Genomic DNA, 21,256 nt, shown 5'->3' with positions numbered 1-21,256 from the left:
TTCACTGTGACCTACAAACTAACTACCAGCAATAAGATGTTATTTGGCACCTCGGAGACTTAGAGGAGCAGTTAGCTAAACTTTTATGGCGTCCCCTAAGAAATTTTTAAGATATAAGTACTTTTGAACATCTGGCACATCACTTTTAGCACTCTGAGTGTCAGCGCAAGACCTAGTTTTCCCACGTAGCACACCGCGGTCTCACCCTCACCACCTCCTCGGGAGCAGGGCAGGCAGCGCCGCGGGGAGGCAGGGTGTTCGCAAACAGCGGGACGCCCAAGCCGAAGAGGGAGCCCGGGCCGGGCGCGGGGAGCGCGGCGCAGGGGGCGGAGCCGGTGGCTCCCGGGCCGCCGGAGCCCATCTGCTGCCGGGGAGCGCGGTGGCCCGGCCTGTCCCTGCTGCCCGAGGAAGCAAGCGGAGGAGAAAGCAGCTCTCCGGCCAGTTCGGTAGGTGAGGTGCGCAAATCTCTGCTGGGTGTCGTCCCGTCGCCGCTCGCGCTTTCCTAGCTAAGAGCAGCCGGGTTGATCGCTCCTCTAATGGCTAAAGCGAGTCGCCGGGTAATTAAAATTAGCGAAAATATTCGGATTTTCTAAATGCTTTCCCCCCCCCCCTCTTCTCTGCCTGGCTTCAGGGATTGTAAGAGCTGGTCTGTTCAGGGGAGGAGAGCGTCTCACTTCTCCGCGTTTCAGGAATTGCGGTTCCCTGCTATGGACAAACGAGTTTTCCAACTGCTTTGTTTCCAAGGTTTCGGTGCAGACCGCATCCATTAACGCCGTACGCGCCTGCCCCTCTCCCGTCCTAAAGAAGCATTTTGGGATTTCAAATCCCTCGGATAAACGAGACCCAAACTTCAGTGTAGTTTTGATGCCTGTTCTGCGAAGCCTTTTAGCAGATTCCTCCCAACCTCTGATTGTTTGGCAGTCGATTATGTTTAAGAAAAAACAAAAAAGGGGGGCAGAAAATGATCAGGCTTTTTGTGGCACTTTCAGGGTCTTTCTCATGCCCTGAGCCTTGGAGGGAAAACTCCCGGCCACTCGAGCACTGCGGTGAAAAAACCCATTCAAAGGCGCGCCGTTTCCTCCCGCCTCTTGCTCCAGCAGCCCCTCCCGGCTTCCTATTTCTCCAAACTACTTTTTTTCTACAGGAAAAGTGTGGGATTTTTTTTCTTCCTCCACTTTTCCCACACAAGAAACTCGCAGATCCGGCTGGGAGTTTCTCCGCGCAGCCCTGCGTTGCAACACGGAGACGCGCCCCCGAGAGCGCCGCGGCTGCCGCCCGCCCCGGCCTCGGTAGCGCCTGAGGAGCGCGGCCGGCAGCGGCGCTGCCCGGGAACGTGGGCACGGAGGCTGCCGCCGCCCCGAGCAGCTTTTGGGCACCCCGTAGGAAAAATCGGCAGGAGAAAACGCATTAGGCAAAAGGAGGAGAGTGAATGCTTTCAAAAAGGGCGTTTGCGTTAAGCAAAGCTAAAAAAAGAGTATCTTTTTTTGTCTGTGCTCTTGGCCAGGCTGCGGAGCTCCCAAGGGGGATGCTGGCGGCGGGGGGTGTGCGGGGACTGGCCCGCCGGCTCCCGCCTTTGTTCCCCCGAAGGGGCGCCCGCAGCCGCATGGCTGGAAGCTGTTCCCTGCCTGCCGCCCCTCCCAGGCCACTCCCGGGCTCCGCGGATGCCTCGGAGGATGGGGACGGGGGAAGGCGCGGAGCGGGGAGGATCACCATCGGTTTGCGCAAGTCTGGGGGTCGCGGGGCTGCCGGGAGGCGGCAACAGCCATCGGGGGAAACCCCGTGGGGTCGGCGGGGTGTCCTCCAGCCCGCGATTTTCCCGGTATGTTCGATTCTCCTGGGTTTCAAAGGTTTCGGGAGAGCTGGGGATGCCCTTGTTGCGCGCCGGGAGGGGGGCGCGGGGTAGAGCCGCGGGTTCGGCCGGGCTGGGGGCGGCGGGGCCCCAGGAAGGGGAGAACCGCACTGGCTCAGCGGGGAGCACAGAAAACACCTGAGCTGTTTTGGGAAAAGTTGCTTCGTTAACTGCTTCTGCGCAAGATCTTGGGAGTATCCCGAGATGGGAGGCTGCCATTACACCGGTGTAAGCAACTACACTGAGTGCAAGACAATGATGAGAACGCCTGTAACTATCTTGGCTCGGCAAGGCAGTGGAGAACTCGGTACGTGCTGCAGCATCCTCATCTCGGGACTGCCCAGGCTCATGCGTGGGGATCTCTTAGCAGCAGTGTTGAAACTGCCAGTGCAGCTGTTGAAATCTGGTTTGTATGATGCTGTCTTGTTCTCCCTTCTCCCCACTTCTTGCATTTCTCCTAGCAGTTGGAAAGGGAAAAGGATGGGGCTAGAAAAGGAATGAATTATTTTTTTAAATGGAAAAATATCTGCAATCTAAGGGTTTTTCTCTTTTCTTGTTGAATAGGGCAGGAGACAGTAAGTCACTGTTGGTAACAGTCATGGAATATTCTAGCAGTATTCCAGAAGGCTGAACTGTCACACAGAGCTGGGTGTTTCTCTGACATTATGGAAGTTACTGGTTGTTTTGCACAGAACTATTTTCATAGAAGTCCACCATCTACTATATACAGAAATGTAGTATCACAGTAAAAATGTGGGCTTTTTTGCAGGTAAAGGTTTTGAGGTTTGTTAGTTTGTTTTTCTGCTAAGAAATGTAATAGTATCTGCTTACTGGTTGTCTTCCATTGAATGAAACAAAACTGTATCACTTTCTGCTTTCTCTAAGATCCCAAATTATTGAGAAACAAACTGGTTGCTCCTGCTGCCCAAAGCAGTAAGTTGGGACAGTCTCTCTGACATCTGGCCAAACTGGAGTAGTGAGTACTGATGCTGGGAATGGTAATTCACCTACAGATTAGGGAGAAGCATGTGGAAAACCCTGCAAGTCATCGCTTATCATTGGAAATGCCAGTGGCTTATGTGTTTGGTGTCACTCTGCACCTACAGTGTTACAGCATCCAGGATGTCCTGAGCATTGCCTCTGCCGTGGTTATCCCTCTGTACCTGAGCAACTGTCTAGGTAATCCTTTAACTTGAAGATGTTGGTTACTGAAAGTACAGAAGTGCTGAGAGGGTTTTGTTGTTGGGGAACCTCCCTGTGGCATTGCTGTTACTGCGGTGGATCTGGCTGGGCTTTGGAATTGGCAAAAAGAGGTGGAGGGAACCAGAACATGATGGATTAGCATTGCACTACCGGCTCTTCCTTCCACAGGGCACTTGCAGAGTTTAGTCAGATACCTTCCTTAGCTTCCTAGGATGTGCACCTCTCAAGTGAGTTATCTAATTACGCAACAGACCTCAGTAATAACTAATCTTTAAATTCCTGTGGAAAGCAGCATGGCCCACCTCTGTCAGGTTGGGCCCAAGTGAAAGCAGGATTTTTCACTGATAAAGGAGACATATTATTTGGATTCTTTGCAACATTTGGGGGATAGTGGTCCAGATCCTGAACTGAGACCTGTGCATTCCTGAGTCTTCAAAAACTGAAATAATAGTCATGGATACTAGAGAGGGTCCCTTCTTTCAAAAGTTTGCCAGGTAGGACCTTTGCCCCCGGCAGCAACAGGGAGAATGCTGTGGAAGGATTTTTGCCAGATGACACTTGACTTAAATTTTATAGTCAATGGGGAAACCACCACAATGCATGGAAGTGGGATGATGACACGCCTTGATTTTGGAATTGCAACTTTTTAGAATGAACCTGTACCAGTCCTGAAGTTTACTGGTTGCTTGGTTGGCTGCATAGTCTGATCTTCAACTCAGAATTGCTGCTTGGAGATGCTGTGGCTGCCACATGCCCAAATAACTCATAAAATCTAACAGATCCCAAGGCTGCTTAAACAACCTGCAAACAGATGACCTCGGAAGAAGAGAATGTTGTTGTAAGCAAAAGCCACTGAGTTGGCAGGACTGCTGAAGAGGGACACACAGGTACACCCTGCAAAGACCACAGGCTGTAAGTGTTCCTGTCTTGGCTTTATGCAAGGCAGTTTCATAAGGTCGAGGTTGACTGTCTGGTACTAACTCCAGATTTCTGAATGTAGTTTAAGACTTGAATAAAAAATTGACACCCAGAACTCCCAGGAATGCTGCCATGCTCTGAAGGTACACTGCCACCTTTCAGGTGAGGTAGGAACTTGGGAATAAAGAACTTCTTTTGTCAACACAGAGCATATTGTTGGAGGTGCTTTGGGACTTGGCTCTAAAGGAAGAGATTTAATTGGTCCTTTGCAGTTAGAGCTAAGGAAAGTTTCTTCAAATTGAACATGCTGTTGGCCCGCTAAGACTGCTCACATTTCTTCTCCTATCGTATCCTGCATCATTCGTTTCTTCCAGTCTCACTTCCACTAAGACCTGAGGAGGCTTGTCAGACAAAACTGGCCTTTTGTCTTAAGGCAGAAAACTTAGTTTTTCTTGTTCTTTAAACTGCTACTCATCAGTAGCAATTTACATACAGTGCTGCAGCCCTGTGCCCTCAGCCCCTGATTAGTTGTGGTTTTGTACGGAATATGAAACAGGCAGAGGAAGGATGAAGTTTCTGCTACTTGACTTGGTTAACCAAAGGATGCTTAGTCTTTAACTTTGCACTGTGCACCAGACTGTGCAACCCATGTGTTTTATTGTTAAAACCACACAAAGTCTTTCACAACTCTTCCTTGTAACTTTCCTGACTTTCCAATAACATATTTATTCACTACATTTTTAGTAGGAAGCATTCTAGTGGGTAATAAGGGTGGCAAAGGTACCATATTTATGACTAATTGTTTTCTGAGGTTCTGGCTGCTTTGTCAGCAAGACCTGAGTAAAGTCCTGTGGTAATTACAAATACAGGCTTTTTAGTGCATTGTTCTCGAAGTTCAACTTTCTAGAACGATCAGGCTTCTTTAGCGGCGTCTTTGTTTTCCCTTCTTAAGTCATGCCTTAAATCATCCCTGCCTTGTAAGCTTCTGCTCCCATCTTTGCAGCTTTCTTCTACAGTCCACAGACTGGTGTTTTGTAGTTCTGTCTCTCACTGAATTGCATTTATAGTTTCTACCTAATGTCGTTTCACTAAACTATCCTCACAGCTGTTCCTAATCTGGTGCTGTGTGTATGTGTAGTGCTGTAGGTAGTTAGTTACTTTCTTGGCCATATATTAATCTTGCAAATAAGTGTGTGTGTATATATACACACACACATATATATACAACAGACATGTATTTTTATATATGTAAAAATATTATTTTACTGGCTCTTGATGTTATTGACTAGTGTGACCTATTACCCCTTTCTCCTAAGCTGAGACAAGTATTTCTGGTTAAATGCAAATACACAGGTTCCTTCATTTAATTTACAAAGACTGTAGTCTTGGACAAATCCCACTCCTTATTAAACACGTTGGAAGTGTTTTGCAGCTCCTTTGTTTGACTTTTCTTGTCTGATTTGCATCTTGAAGCTAGGCCTGAGGAACTCTTTGCTTAGTCCTCTGTTTTGTGGCTTGTTGTGGCTGCTTGTTAGCAGCTCTCAGGGAGGGCGCTTGAGCCGTGGTGAGCTGGAATTGCAGGATGCTGTTCCTCAGTGGCTGCAGCTCTTGTGTTTCTCCTAAGTGCATGAGGTGGGGGAGGAGAGGTGCTTTGCTTTGCTTTTTTGCCATGAGCCTCTGCTCTTCCAGCTCCCCATATTTAATAACAACAAAAATCAGGCATGTGTCTCCTGTTCAATCCCTGCCCTTGTTGCATTGCAGAAGAGGCTGTATAAAAGCCAAAATTCTCCTTAGTTCCCACAGAAGTAGGAGAGGATTAATGGAATTCATCCCACCCCGTTCGCAGACAGGCTTAAACAAAGCCTTGCATCGCTATTATCCCAGCCAATCTGCAGCTCCTTTGTATATGCTGAAGTGGTTCTCCATCCACATTATCCTAAAATCTGAGATGCTTACGTCTTTATGGCTGGCTTGAGGCAACCATGGAGACCCCCAATATGCATGTAGAAGCCTTCAGTACTGAATCTGTTTTTAAATTTTCAGAGAACTATCAGCTTGTGACGTGAAACACTTGACTGTCTTGAAAACTTTAAAATGTGTAAACTACATTAGAACCTTGAAACTTATGAAATCACATAAAATATTTGAAATTAAACATTTCACTATTGAACTAATGGAAAAGGATAGCTGGATATATGAATCCAGATCTCATAGAATCAGTGCTAAATCAGTGGTGAAACATTATCCTCTCTGGTCCTTTCTGCTGGCCAGCTCGTCCAGTACACTTAGTACAGCGAAACTTTTCTGTCTTCTATAGCCCTCTCCCCTAACTGACAGTCACTTCCCAACAAGTGGGATCTTTTGATACGAATAGAGAGTGGAGAACATGAACCTTACAGGTTTGGATAATGCTTGTTTGTTTAGCAGTTTGGTTACTCAAACTATCTCCTGTGCCTCTTAACATAATGTTTCTTCAGTTTCAATGCTACAACTATTCCGGGCTCTTCTTAGGTCTGTGAAGACTGTAAACGCTTTCAGAATTGAAGGCTGGAAGTTAGGAGAAATGGACAGTCTAATGTGTTGCTATTTCTAGATAATTATTTGCGTCAAGTTAGGGTGACTCTTTAGCTGAATTTAAGGTGCTGTTTGTGTAACTTTAATTTTAAAGTAGTTAAAAATGTGAGTTCTTTAACTTCTGCTGGTACATCTTGAATGACTGGTACTTCATGCTTTTATAGAAAATGTGTGTGTGTGTGTATATAGCATATATAAACTTCACATTTACACAGCATCTGCATGTGTTGAAACAATTTTATCAAATTACTGCTGAGCTACCCCAAATGGTAATTAATCTCTTAAGAAAATAACTGCAGTACAAATGCTAAACAAGAAGTGAATGGGTGATCAGATAGGCTGCTTGCTTGATTTGGATAGATGCATTTCCTATTAATGAAAGAAGACATCCCACTAGATGGGATTATGCAAGAAGCAGACAGGGTCATTAATAACTTCCCTCTTCCCTCAGCCTTGAGCAGAATACAGCACTTCTCTCTTTCAGCTTAAGAGCTGGTGGCAGCTGTGTACAGCAGTGAACGGGAGGGGGTGAGAATGAACAAGGGCGGACTCTGTTCAGGGCCAAGGAACAGTGGGCAATGGCTGTCTGTTCTTAAGTGCATGTAGGTCTGTGGGTGTATGGAAAGATGGAGTGGCTTGGGCTATATTTGCTCTTGGTGGTCTCAAGAGGAGGCCTTTGAAGTGTTGTGGTAATGGCAGCTCCACTACATTCATGGGAGGGGATGAGCCTTTACAGGTCATCTTAAAGAGGTTCTCTTCCTCATTGTCATTAACCAGAAAGCTCATCTTTTATAATTAATTACATATGCATGTGCTTTCTTAGATGTTGACAGAAGTATTGTTTTTCTCCACAGAGCAGCATCCCATAGCTTAAATTACTAGACCTTTGTGTGTAAGTGTGTGCTTTGCTCGAGGTACAGCTTTGTGCCTGGTGGATTCAGTGTAGCGTTGGACCTGGTGCTTGCTGGGTGTATCTGTGTGGTGGGGAAAGCACGGCCTTGAAACTGCAGACCTGGACACCTCCCTGACAACAGAGCTGAAAACCAGGCTATGTTCCTGACTGTGTCACTTGGGTCATCAAGATGGAAGAGTCTTTAGCAAAAGTGGTGTTGGTTCTGACTTAGGATGGGAACCAGCACTAGTGTTCTGTAACCCAGTTTCCTCCAACCCTTTTGTATGCGGTTTGCAGGGTACAAGCAAACCTGTAGGTTTGTCTCCCTGGGCTCTACTTGTGTGTTTGGGAAAAGAAACTATTGGAGGAAAGGATTTGATGCAGAAAAGGGTGATGCAGGACTTCGGTCATGCTCAGTTGTCTATAGAGCCTGAATGGTGTCTGGATGGTTAAGTCAGCATGAGACTTGGCTGAGGTGAATGAGCCATGCTTAAGAGAGACAGGAAAATTTATGCAGCTGAACTGATCTGGGAAGTCTTGATGGGATGATACTCTGCCATGTGGACTCAAGAGTTCACCTCTGGTCTGTGCTAACTTCAGTGTAGAACAGGGAGAGTTAATCTAATAGAACACTAAGAAAACCCACCAGCTCCCATACCCTGTAAGTTAACCAGTATATTTGACATTTTTAATTCAACATGTTTTCTCATCACTGGTCTATCTGAAAGAGAAAAACACAATCCTTTGGCACAAAAACACCCTGTATCCTAACCTAAAACTGAATTTACAAATTCTCATTTGTCTGTCTTCCAGCCTCAGTGCCCATATGGCACACCCATGTAACATCCAAGCTCTTGCTGCAGTATGGGACATCCATCTGGAGTTTGATGCTGAATTGGGATCACAGGCTACAGTAGTGTCTTAGGAAGAGGGACAGACTGGGAAGCAGATGAGAGAGTATTTACTCTGGAATGAAAATCTTAAAACCTAGAAATGGCCGTGGTACAATGGTGTTAGCCACCTGTTTAAACAAGCCCTTCACACACTTTCTAACTCACTGCATTTTTTAAAAGTAGTCTTACTGGGCAAAAGAAAGGTTTCTGAGAGTCCCCATAGAAAGGCAGCTTGAACTAGTCTTACAGTTAGTTGTGTCAGTCTGAAATTTGACTTACTCTTTTACTTTGGCAGCTAACATGGAAAAAGTCTGCTTCAGATAGTTGTTCAGCTTGATCTTCAGGTATGGCCTGAAGACTGGAACAGAAATCACCTCAGGTTTGTGGGGAAAATAGTCAGGAAATAACATCTCTAGATCTAGCTGCAAATAAATATTTGAATGGGCTTACTTAAAACAGCAGCAGAAAAAATTATTGATTAGATGGGGCCCTGATGTTGTAGATCTTCAACTGGAACATGCTATGAAACAGGGATATTTAGTATTAATGCCTAACTAAGGAATTTGCAATTTCTTGTCTTCCAGTGCTGAGTTTTGTACTGGACCCTTAACTGCTTGATATTTCACAACTGCTATCTCTAGTATGGGGAAAATAGTTTTCTTCTGTGTTCAGCTCAAAGTGTGCCATGTTTAATGGGATGTCCTTCTTGCAATATTGCCTGCAATACACTTTTGTAAAGAGGTGAATACACTAATGTGGCATAGAAAGTAGTGGCAAGTCCTTTGTAATGCCTCTTGTGGTCCTTGCCCACTTTTGCAGGCAAGCTGTGTTTGTAATGTCCTGGGAGTAAGTGATATTATAATCGCTAGAAAACTCGTTACACCACTTGCACAGAAGCTTCCAGATAAGACTCCAAATACAAACAGAAATATCTACTGTAAAATGGAGAGGGAGGTGACTTTCCAGAGGCTATACTAATGAGGTAGCATTAACAGCTGCAGTTAATGTGCTCTGCCCCTTTCCTACCTCCTTTTGCCTTGGCACATGGGAGTAGAAAGGAATGTGTGCCAGTCTCATATGTCTTTAAATGCTTGCACTGTGAAAGAGAACTTACATAAATTTGGGCTGCTGCTCAGTGCATCGTTAGAGCTCATTGCTGCCAAAACAGATGTGGTGGGTTGTACAATAGGTGCCATTACAGCCTTTGTAGCTGTGTCTTAGAGCTCTGACTTGTCTATGTGAGAATTAAGTGCTTAACTCTGCTCAGAATAAGAGGACATGTGGCCTCAATCATGTCACTGCCAGACTGAAACTTCAGAATATTATCCTTACTCTCAGTGCAAAGAGCAGGCTCTTCTCACCCAATCTGCTGCATGCAAAGCAAAAAAATTCATGTTGGTGCTTGTGCATTTTATGCAAAATCCCTTGAACTAAATGACTCATATTTTGGAGACTCATGCTAGAAAATGCCATCCTTCCTTCCAGCTTGTATGGGGAAGAGTCTGCAGTGGATATGGGAGGTTAAAACAACTGAGAATTGCAGTCTAAATGTAGACTGATACTTGAAAGATGTGGTCCTGCTCCTCTCCTGCCATCTCCCCAGTGGCTGTTTTGGGCAACTGATCTTGATGAAAGCAATTTAAGAAGGCAAATCTGTCCATTCTGGCAGATGTCTCCATTTACATCGGCTTGTAGCAGCTGGGAAGCTTTCAGTTCATTTTAGGGGAGACTGAAGAAATCACTCTTTCTTCCCACCCAATAGTTACAGTAAGTGAAAAACCTGTGTAGAAACTAAATCTCTATTGACAATTAGCTGCTTCCTGGCAGTGCTAAGCATTTGCAACCTGTTTCTGCTTCCAGCCCTGAAGGAATTGAACTGCTTTACTCAATTGCCATCTAAAGCTTTGCCATCCTTTTAATTTCTCTGCCAACATTGCTCAGCACTTGCAAGTTTTAGCCATCAGTGAGACTCAGCAAGTGGGCACAGCTTCAAATGGCTCATTTTTCTAAGTGTTGTTGTAGTTACTCTGATACAGAACTTCCCTGGAGGAAGTGCTGTGCTTCAATGCCCATTGTTTTTAACAAGGGGATTCCTCTTGACTGAGCAATTTCAGAGTCATTTAAGGAGTTTGTGTTTTACAAAGTGTTGGATGTTCACCTTCATGGAAAATCAGGTGTCTGTTCAACCTGAGAAGTCCTCAACATATGCACAAAGAGCATGTAAAAATGCTGGTGTATCATCCCAGAAATCTATTCCCTGAGTAGGATTTGCAGGCAAACTAAAGAGCTTGCAGGTGAAGCCTGCATAGGAGGTTGCAGAAGATGGGTTATATGTTCTTGAAACAAAAATTACAAAGCTACTGTCAGCCATTGATGCATTATGTTCCTTATTGATGCAACATCTGTGACCTGATTCTAAACTTTTCATAGATCTTTGGAGCACTGAACTGTTTCTTTTTGTTAATTCTATTGCCATTGTGACCACATTTTCCTACAGAATATTTGGCTGAATTAGCTTCCATTTCTCAACAGTTTGGACAGAACAAGGTGTAACACTGGAAGTTTTGACGTTACTTGAAATTATTTTCTTTGCAGGCTGTTTGTGATTTTTTTTCTTCTTGGTGCTAGCAAACTATGTAGGAAGGCAGACTTAGGTAAGTAACTTACTGCGTCTTTTTTCCTAAAGTGTCACTATGGCAGGAAGTCTTAGAAGTGCCAGGATGTAACCTACTTAGTATTTCTGTTCTTCTTTTTGTGACTCAGCTCCCATAAAAGAGAAACCTGGAGATTAGTTTCAAAGCAACTACTTAATATATAAGAACTTTTCAAATATTGGGAAGTGAAGAAGGAGGACATAGGCTGGGGAAGAGATGACAGATAACAGGACTTGTGAAGACATGTCAGCAACAGAAAAATCATCAGAGGAACCTGGATTACATAATCTTGTAGCTAAAGCTGTAACCAGCAAACTCCATTCAGGCTTTGCTCCCATTAACTTAGACACGTACTTTCTTAACCTTCAATTAGTCAATCATACTGAAAAATCTTGATAAACTTGTGTATCAATGGCTTATTTGATGTGTGAACTTGACTAAATTTCCTTTGGGCTTTGGGTGTAAACAGTACATAAATCAATACTAGAGATGGAAGACTTCAATTTCATAGGAATTATAACTGTTTAAATTACTTCGAACATGGTAAAAAAGTTTTAAATTCTGCTTAACAAACAGAACTCTCAAACATATCAAGATGTGTTCTTTGAACCCCATAGCCCCTTTCTAAATAGATTTTGATAGCTTCAAGAAAATCCAACTCACTCTCTTCAGGATTGTCCCATCCTTATACTAGGCTTGACACACCTGTCTGAATTTAAAGCTAGGCAGTGATAATCTTGGCCCATGCAGCTGTAGCTGCAGCATATCTGCCTCTGTCACCTCTGTGGTTGGGCACATTCCTTTAGTGCTGTAGAAGTTGTGTTGCAGCTTAGAGGACGTCTCTTGTCACCCCGTGACATCTGATGTCAGGATGGAACAAGCAGGATGGAGTGCAGCTGAAACAGGAGGGAGCATCTCTACAGTGTGCCTTCTAACCTGAGCATCCACTCCAGTGTCAAACAAGCTGGTATGGAGTAGCTCATGCGGCAGAACTATCCTGACTTTAGAGCAAAAGCCTGTCCTAGGCTTCAAAATTTCTGTAGTACCAGAGCCCGGCAGTAGCCTCAGAACTGAAAAGACCGAAAGCTTTAGAAACAAATGTATGTTACATCTGGTTCTACAAAAGGAAACCCTTTAGTCATACTGTGCACTTTAGGTTAGGCACAGCTTGACCTCAATTAGCCACTTTCTGATACTTTCTTCAGGGATTCAGCAGGTTGCTTTGGGGGGGCAAGAGGTTGGGAGGAGCTGAATTTGGATTGTTGAACAACTATATAAATTCCAGAGCTGTTGCAGCTGTGGAAGGTTGGTGTGGTAAGGACAAGAGGGCAGGACTGGGGGCAGAGTGAGTCTGAGGCTGCCCCCAACAGCCAAGGACAAAACATGGACATAGAAAGCAGCAGCTCTTCAGATGACTTCTGTTTGGAACTAGGTAATGTTTGAGGTCTTCAATCTTTCTGGTAGGTCTTCTGAACTTTAACCAAGAGTTGCTGATGTGAAAGGGCCAGTTGCTACAAGTCAATTGTAAAAAATGGTTCTATTTAAAATGATGTTTCCTGGTATATCCTGCATTGCCTGGCAAAGCCACTTGTGATCTGAACATATCTTCTGTCCTAGGTGGGAAAAATAACTATACATTATGATCTTTGTCCTAAAATACATGTTGTGCAGGGATGTGGTGTATTGAAGCCCAGCCTGTGTATGGTACCGCACGACAAAAGTTGTAGCTGGGAGTTTTGAGATGTTCTTTCTGTCTTAGTTGGTCTCTTGGGTTTAGGTTTTTATCAGGTGCTGGAAAAAATCTCCATGTAGGATGTCTTTTGTGTGAATGTTGTCCCTTTGTGTTTATTTCTGTGAGGGGCTGTGCCTCTGGTGTTTCATGTCTAGGGTGTTTCTGTGTTTCTTTAGGATGTCTCTTGTCTGTCTCTCCTTAGCTGACTTTCCAAAACTGTTCTACTTCTATCCTGAAATAAATTCCATACTGGCTTTTTTCAAATATTGACTTCTGTGAACAGTTAAAGTAGCTCCCTAAGGATTTGCTTTCCCATAGTGGTCACTCTACGAACTATTGAGTTTGCAAGTCCAACTATGCCAGCTCCTCTTTCACCCTAGACTATATTCCAAATGCAAAACACAGAATAGTGAACAGTTGCTACAATGAGTCATGCTTGTGGTAATATTGAAAGGTTACATAACAAACTCCTTTAGGAAAGGCGGGATTGCTACAGGATGGCAAAAGCCTGCAGTACTTGCAACAGAGGGGAATACCACATGCAGTTCTAATCTTAAAGCTGCCAGAAAGGAAGGCTCAGTCTCTCTCCAATCTTAGAGTGAATCTAACAGCTTTCAACCACAAGTAAGAAAATGCACACCAAGAGGAAAAAACACCTTAATTATGGTCAGAAAAATGACTGTCAAGCATGGTTTTGTCTCTGTTCCATGGTGTTTCCTCTTGCTAGGGAGAACACACTGGTGAGTTGGATTATTTTCTTTTCCTGGAATGACGAAATTTAAACGGCAGCAAATAGCTCCTGTGGTGTCTCAACCTGTTTTCCTTTTAAGGGAAGGAGAACATGACTAAGCCCAAAGGCTGAGTCTTGTAAACGGGCTATAAAAAGTTCTGACAATCAGAGAGACTCTACTTGTGCATTTGTACCTTTGGTGCACGTCTCCATACTTTTTTTGGAGAGAGATGGGCGAGTGGGTATAGACCTCTTTACTTTTCATCAGTATTGCTCATCTGTAGTCACATTTTAAAGTTTTACCTGAGAGGTATTTTTCTGAGGAGGATTCTGAACAACTTTTGTCTACTAATGGTTCATCTAGTTCTGCTGAACTAGAACAAGGAAATGACACACCAGACTGTTCCAGCACTTAGCCAGTTAATTTTCTGGCTTGTTTTTCTCCAAGGAAAAGCTTAAGTTCTCTTTACAGCATCCCTGACTTCAGGAAAGGGCGCTAGGGAGCAGAAAACTGAGTCTATGCATGTCTCTTGTCCCCTGCTAGCTTCTCCATATTTAAAGCTGTTTCCATGATGTGTTTTGTGGTTGATTTTTTTGGTGTGTGGGTTTGGTTTGCGTGTTGTTGGTGTTTTTGTTTTTTTCTGGAGGCTGTTATTTTTCCCTAGGGGGAAATAACTGTCATGTAGGTTAGTTCCACTGCTAGCTCTCAGTGACCGTGTCCTTTGTATCTGTGGTGTTGACTTGTCTCCTTTTACCAAATGTTTCCCAAACTTCTTATCCAAGTGTAATCTAAAAAAGTTGTATTTGGGGATGAGTATCCCTTGTTTACCAAGGTAAACTTTGCTTCATGTGGTTAGATTGCCTTGTGCTGCCTGTACTTTCAGTCCTCTGCTTTTAAGTTTATCATGATAGCAGTGAACAACCTGGTATCTTCAGACACACTCCTTCAAAAGAAACTACCAAATATTGGGATTTCTATAACACTCCAGCTTGTCTGCATCCCTGTGCTTCATCTGAAACCAGAGTAAGCTTTGCAATAGTGTCCTATTGTAAAGTTGCTGAGTTTATAACTCTGAGGTGCATTGTTTAACTTCATGTTTCCAAAATAAAAAGGGTTTAAACTGATGCTATAAAAAGCGCTGACTGACTTTGATTCACCAAACTGCCCATACAGCTTTTCTGTTATGCATTACAACCTGCAATCCTCAGAAACACCAGGGCATTATTTCCATTTTGAGCAGCTGGTCCCCTTCCTGGAGCACCACAAAATTGCCCCAAGTTTTCTTATCACTGTATACTGTGTTATGTTCTCTCTTGCTATCTAGTTGCAAGACTTCAGATGGCTAAAGCAGTTCCAAAACATTTGTGCTGCACGTAACTTCTGACTTGAAAGTGATAGCTTGTGTTCTCTTGCTTCAGGGTTTGTTTCCGTGCAACAAATGCTTAGTTTGTGGGATGTCATTCCTTATGGTGCTAGTCCTACATTTCTTGCTTGACAGCTATTTTCGGCTTTTTATGGGATGAACAAGCAGTTGCTACTTCAGGCTGTTCTTGTTTATTATATAGCAGAGACAACTCCGGCTACAAGGGCAAGAAGGCTGGACTTGGGTGGCCTTTTGTGCTTTGGATTCTTCACTTAAACCCTAGCTGGCGGCAGAGACAGCAGCGCTGAAGTGTGAGCTGTGCGGTGTCGAGAGGTGTACGTGTGGCAGGGTACCTAACGAGGGAGCCGGTCCGTGTCTCGGCCCGTGTCTCGGTCCGTGTGTGTGTCCCCTGTGCCGTTTAACCGCGCACCGGCGAAAGCTGCCGGGCTGGGGGGGTGCGGTAGCGGCCGGCGCGGGGGCTCGCGGCCCCTCTGGCGCCGCAGCCGTTGGGCCCAACGGCCGCTCCCCTCAGGCCGCTCCCCTCAGGCCGGCGGCGTCGGGCACAGCAGCGGGGCCGTGCCGGGGCTTCGCGGCGGGGACGGTGCGGGACGAGGCCACCGCGGCGCCCTCAGGGCTCGGGGGGAAGGACCAGTGTGCGCAAGGGGGTGGCGGGGCGGGGAGACGGAGCGCTGCCGGGCGGGGACACGGAGCGCTGCCGGGCGGGGACACGGAGCGCTGCCGGGCACTCGCCTGGCACTCGCTGCCCCCAGAGCGGTCGCAGGGCTCCGCCTGGCTCTGGGTCTTTAGCAGAGTGCCGTTCCAAAAGGCATTTTGTAAACTCGGCCATTTGTAGGGTGCGGCGCTCTCCGAGCTTAGAAGAACTTCAAAATATTGTAATCTGCCGGCTAATGGCAGTGGGGGTCTAAGACAGAGGTTTCTGTGTCCGTCTCCTCTTTCACTGGCCTCCACAAGCTTGCTCCGGGCCATTGACCGGCTCTGACTTGCTGCCAGTCGGTTCTTTTTGTATTTTGGGGAGTGAGAGGGATGTGTATGTGGGTGGTGATGGGCAGTGACTGAGTATTCAGCTCATTTCCATGACCAAACCTAAAATTAAGTGTGTTAATAACAGCTCACTTAAACTTTTCTCCTCTCCCCCCTTCAGAATTGGCAGGTGTTCATCTTCATGAAGGAAAGAAACACAAGAAGGTCCGATTAGAACTGTAGTGTTTGCTTCAAAATGCCCCAAAGGGAAAACACTCATCTGCAAGTCTCATCTTTCAAAACTGCCTGTGTTCTTTCAATCAAAGAAAAACGTTTTTTGAGAAAGATGACTTGTGAAGTCTGTGAACAAAGCTGTCTTCACAAGGATACTGAATGAAAGACATCATGCCTTACAAGGGACACTTATCTTGAAGGGTGACACTGTGCTCTTACACTAAAACACAAGCACTGTAAAAACTCTGATCCTGAACAAGAATAAGGACTATAAAAACTGCATCAGAATGTTTGTTAGTCCCAGAAGAGTTAGAAAATGCCATTTTTTGCAGATATGTGCCACTTGCTTCATACTGTGTCTCATGATTTTTTGGGTACCGTTTGATAATCACATTGTGAGCCATATGAAGTCCTATTCCTACAGATACCTCATAAATAGCTACCATTTTGTGAATGACAGCCTGTCTATCAGCAGGGATAATCTGAACAGAGTATCAAGCTACCAGTACTTGATCAACCACAGAGAGAAATGTCAGCAGCAGGATGTCCTTCTCCTACTGTTTGTGAAGACTTCTCCTGAAAACCGTCATCGAAGGGATGCAATTAGACAAACCTGGGGTAATGAGAAGTATGTTCATTCTCAGCTTAATGCCAATATTAAAACTCTTTTTGCTTTAGGACAACCAACAGACCATCTGCAGAAAACACAGCGGCAAAGAGAACTTGAGCTCGAAGACCAGAAATACCATGATTTGATTCAGCAAGACTTCTTGGATACTTTTCACAATCTTACTCTTAAATTGCTTTTGCAGTTTAGCTGGGTGAATGCCTACTGTCCTCATGCCAGGTTCATTATGTCTGCAGATGATGATATATTTATCCATATGCCAAATCTCGTTGCTTATCTCCAAAGTCTCACACAAATGGGTGCTCAAGATCTCTGGATTGGTCGCGTCCATCGTGGATCCCCTCCCGTAAGAGACAAGAGTAGCAAATACTATGTTCCATATGAAATGTACCAGTGGCCCTCTTACCCTGACTACACAGCAGGAGCTGCATATGTAGTATCAAATGATGTAGCAGCTAAAGTCTATGAGGCTTCATTGACTCTGAATACAAGTCTTTATATAGATGATGTTTTCATGGGTCTCTGTGCCAATAAAATGGGAATTGTACCACAATATCATGTATTTTTTTCTGGGGAAGGAAAGGCTCCATATCATCCCTGCATTTATAACAAGATGATGACATCTCATGGACATGTAGATGATCTTCGCCAGCTCTGGAAGCAGGCTACAGATCCCAAAGTTAAAAAGATTTCTTCAGGGATTTGGGGTAGAATGTACTGCAGACTAGTCAATATTGTGCTTCTCTGTAAACTGTACTATGTGGACACATATCCTTGTTCAGCTGCGTTTTCTTAATACTTGAATATCTGCAGTGAAGATCCACTGAGCCAAGACAGAGCAACAACGTTTTAGGTATTTATCCAAAATATATGTAAACATGGAAAAAGGTAAAATTTACACATGAATACTTGGGGTGGGCAGAGGGAGAGGAAGAAGGTGGTCCCAGATCCTGTTCAGAGACTTACTGGAATAGCTCTCCTGTTGTACTTCAACTTTTTACATTGTAGCCTGGTTTTTTTACACTCTTCAAGGGATGCAAGTCTGGATTATAAGTGAACTATAATGGACTTGACTTCTAGACTTTGAAATGCTTGTTGAAAATGTCTGTTTCTTTGAACTTGTCAGTCCTGATGGTTTTTTTAAAAGCTAGGTGAACTAAGACTTGGCAAAAAAAAATCTGTTATATCAAAATGGAGTAGACCTTTCAAAACATGAGGAAAGTGGAACTTCTGGCTTGATGAATGAGACTATCACAGTAGTTTAAGGCAGTGTAAACTCTCTACAAATATTCACCATTTCTCAATACTTCATACAAAGTCTGTCTGGACCTGCACAGTTGACAAACAGTGAGTGCCAGAAGTGAAGACCTGCTACAATTGTTTTCTCAAAGCTCCCTAAATCTTTGAAATAGGGAGTGTTTGAATGCCCTCTGACTTGGTGATTTTAAGTAACAAAGGAACCACCATTAGAATGTGAAGCTATAAAAGTCAAACACTACTCATGTAACTGGTTGGGCTGATATTTCTCTGTCTTCTGAAAACTGAATCAATATTTTTTAAAAGTTCAATTTTTAATAAGCATATAAGTTAAATTAGTTTTCTTTTAATAATGCTTCTGTTTTCCAATATTCTAGAGGTGAAAAGCAAGCAGAAGTGCCCGAGAATGTTACACAGAGCTAGTTTAAGACTTAAAGACTTCAAAAAGCAAAATTTCATGCTTGTCCTAACAGCAAGGGAGGATATTTTCTGTACAAACTTTGACTTTGCATTGAAGGGATAGGGAGATGGTGATTCACAGAAACTCAGTACACAAATCATAATAACTAAAATATTTCTCATGAAGTCAAAATTGTCTTTAAAATTTCAGGGTTGTTTGTGTCCACAAACCCCTGTACCTTGAATATATCTCAATGTTAATATCACTTGCAAAGGAACAAAATACCTGTGCTTTGTAAACCAAAATAGAGCTAATTGATGTGCAAACAGCAGCCCTTATGAGTTGTCCTGTGGTGCCATGAAGATACTGCAGAGAACCAGAGCTGTAGGCTGTCTGCAGTCCTTGCACAGCTCAGTAAAGGTACTTCCACAGACACTCAGAACAGATATCTTAGTTGCTAATTGCCAAACCTGTGGCAGCTATACAGACTTGCTAATTTGAAGCTGTGAGTAGTAAACTTGCTTTAACTACTGCTACTGCTCTTGGAGCTGTGCTGCAGGTTTTCTGGTTTGAATGCATAATGGCATCTGTCAGTGTAGACAGAATCCAGAGTGAGCTTGCTGACTGTTCTCTAAGCTGTTCAGATGGAGGGTAGCTACTAGAATTAAGTCAAATATGTAACTTTCTACAATTGGTTTTGCAGAAGGAAGATAATAAGATTCCTAACTGTCCCAAATATTGGGCATATAAAGAGCCCACAAATAAATAATTTATCAGTGTCAGAATGACCGAAGAGTGTAACAGCTATGTTTCAGAAGGAACAAATGCAGTTCCTTTTCTTGCCTAAACAAATGGATAATAGTACTGGGGATGTAGATCTATATAACCTGTTGCATACAGAGAAAATAAATGCACATATAGAGAAAGTATTATTCTGTATTGAAGGAAAGCTGCTTCATCAGATTTCTGACTTGTTGTGAGCCATTTAAATCAACAAAGCTGCACAGCAAAACTCCACTGGTAGAAAAAGCCACCCTGTTCACTGAAGGGAAAGAGGGTCTTCATATGCTATGCAGTATGCAACCAAAATGTACTAGTAAGACTATAGTCTTCCAGCATAACTATGCGTTGGGATTTGTTTTCACTCATACAAGCAAAAGTAAAGTAAGGTTTAAGTAGCTTTAACCAGCTAACATCTAAAATGCTGCTTAAATGTAGTTGCCATTATCTGAAAGTCACTTTTGACCATTGAAATTCTTTGTTTTACAGTTGGTTTGAGTGTTGTTTGGGTTGTTTCTTAATCTTAAAAGGGCCTTGATGTTTGCAGTATGCATTTTCTTTTGCTGCAGTGAAAAGAAGTTGCTTGTTGAATAAAAAGGAAAGCATGAAGACACTCCTTTCAAAAAATGGAGACATAGAAAACTTCATCTTTTCTGATTGTAAACACAAATTAAGATTTGTACACTTCCATCAGGAATCTTTTTTAACAATAGTCTCGGTGCTCCAATGCAGGGCTGGTACTTCTACAAATAAAACTGTATCAGCCTGAATGGTCACTCCTCATTAAGAGTTTGACATTGTTGCACAGCATATTTAATGCTATTTTTTTTTTACCTGTTTGTTTGGTTTGCATCGGTTTCCCTTTGATATTACTAATTTTTATACAAAGTATTCAATATTTATTCTTAAACTTTGCTCTGTACCACAGAAAGACAGTTGTTTTGTAAAATTTGTTTTGAATAAACAGACTTATTTCTTTTAAAAAAACCTAAACAATACAGCAAAGGTAAATATCTCTTGTTGCTTTCTTTGTAACTGACAGGATTAGTTCTGATACTTCTAAGTGTTGTTCTGAGTTCCTTTTTACAAGAGGACTTCAAACTGCTCCTCACTTTCCCCCTGCACCCATGTGGGCAAAAGGCAAAACTGGCATTCCCAAGAAAAGAGAGAGCTCACAAATTTGTTTACCAAGCTTCTAGGTCTAAAGCTGAATGAAATTGCCAGGTATTAGAAGCTTAACCTGTTGTTAATGTTATAATTTGTATGTTCTCTTCAGGCAGCCATTCCTCTGGAGATGTGTATCTTGTCTACACAAGATTTCAGATCATACTTTGCACCTTTGGAAAAGTAGCTGATGGTTTGGGGACCAGACATGGTATTTTTACAGGGTATAATTAAATTTAGATAATTATGATTTGTATGTCTCTCCAATTTGTCTGACATAATGTATCAAGTTAGGGTTTTTACAAAGGGAGTCAGAATTTGCATCAGGTAACTCCAGTGTATGAGACGGGCATAACTTAAGTATGAATTATCTAAATGATAGTGAAGAAGATAACAAATGAAATGAAGTCAGAATTGTGGCATTTGGCTTCTTGCAGGGTGAGTTTTGTTGTGGGTTTTTCATTTTCTGGGGTTTTTTTTTAATTGTTCCCTTTGGCCTAGAAACTGCAGTTTAGATAAAACTGTGTTTGCTTGATATTTTTTGTTGAACTAAGTGATTTAAGTATCTGGTGCTTTAGAATGCATCATTAATAATCTTTTTCTCAAGATTTTGCAGAAACTCTAGCTTGCAGTGAAAAAGGCCAGAAGCTTCTCAGAGGTATATAGTCAAATGTGAATATTCTGAACACTATGAGATGCTCTTTAACACTGGGGTTTTTTGTAAACACATGCAAGGCTTATTCTAATGACTTCTTCTCTCACATCTTCTAATTAATGCTTCTAAGGAAAAAAAACCCCAAAACCTGTAAAAAAGCCCCAACCCAAACAAAAGATAACTCTTGCTTGCTTTTCCATCTGATAGACTGGGTATAAATGCATGGCTGTAAGCATTTCAGTGACTTCATTATTGCTAATTATTTATTAATCTTGGTGAACTTCAAAGAAGTTGTAGAGAATGTACTATAAATGCATTAACTTGCACTCTAAGAAGAAAAAAAATCCA

General features: G+C 43.2%; 2 protein-coding genes across 17 annotated transcripts in view; one reads left to right on the top strand and one right to left on the bottom strand.

Annotated features, from left to right (window-relative positions):
• LOC125330995 (guanine nucleotide exchange factor DBS-like) overlaps positions 1–21,256 on the bottom strand; it is a 178,360-nt gene that overhangs the window by 78,022 nt on the left and 79,082 nt on the right. The window lies entirely within an intron of this gene.
• On the top strand, positions 291–20,076 carry B3GNT5 (UDP-GlcNAc:betaGal beta-1,3-N-acetylglucosaminyltransferase 5). Of its 8 annotated transcripts, XM_048314806.1 has the most exons (3): positions 1,375–1,474; positions 2,035–2,156; positions 15,972–20,076. In XM_048314806.1, exon 3 carries the CDS (start codon positions 16,312–16,314, stop codon positions 17,446–17,448), a length of 1,137 nt encoding a protein of 378 aa, XP_048170763.1. In that variant the 5' UTR covers positions 1,375–1,474; positions 2,035–2,156; positions 15,972–16,311; the 3' UTR covers positions 17,449–20,076. The 8 variants fall into 8 exon arrangements, with proteins under 8 accessions (XP_048170760.1, XP_048170762.1, XP_048170764.1 ...); XM_048314803.1 differs by lacking the exons at positions 1,375–1,474; positions 2,035–2,156 and adding an exon at positions 291–446; XM_048314805.1 differs by lacking the exons at positions 1,375–1,474; positions 2,035–2,156 and adding an exon at positions 291–450.

Source organism: Corvus hawaiiensis, chromosome 10, assembly GCF_020740725.1.
Source record: "Corvus hawaiiensis isolate bCorHaw1 chromosome 10, bCorHaw1.pri.cur, whole genome shotgun sequence".
NCBI classification, from domain to species: domain Eukaryota; kingdom Metazoa; phylum Chordata; class Aves; order Passeriformes; family Corvidae; genus Corvus; species Corvus hawaiiensis.
The sequence above is the reverse complement of the archived record's forward strand: the minus strand, read 5'-3'. Positions and strand labels throughout refer to the sequence as shown.

Excerpts from the sequence above, each read along its gene's own strand:
- B3GNT5 (XM_048314803.1), top strand. The coding sequence starts at position 16,312 with ATGTTTGTTAGTCCCAGAAGAGTTAGAAAATGCCATTTTTTGCAGATA.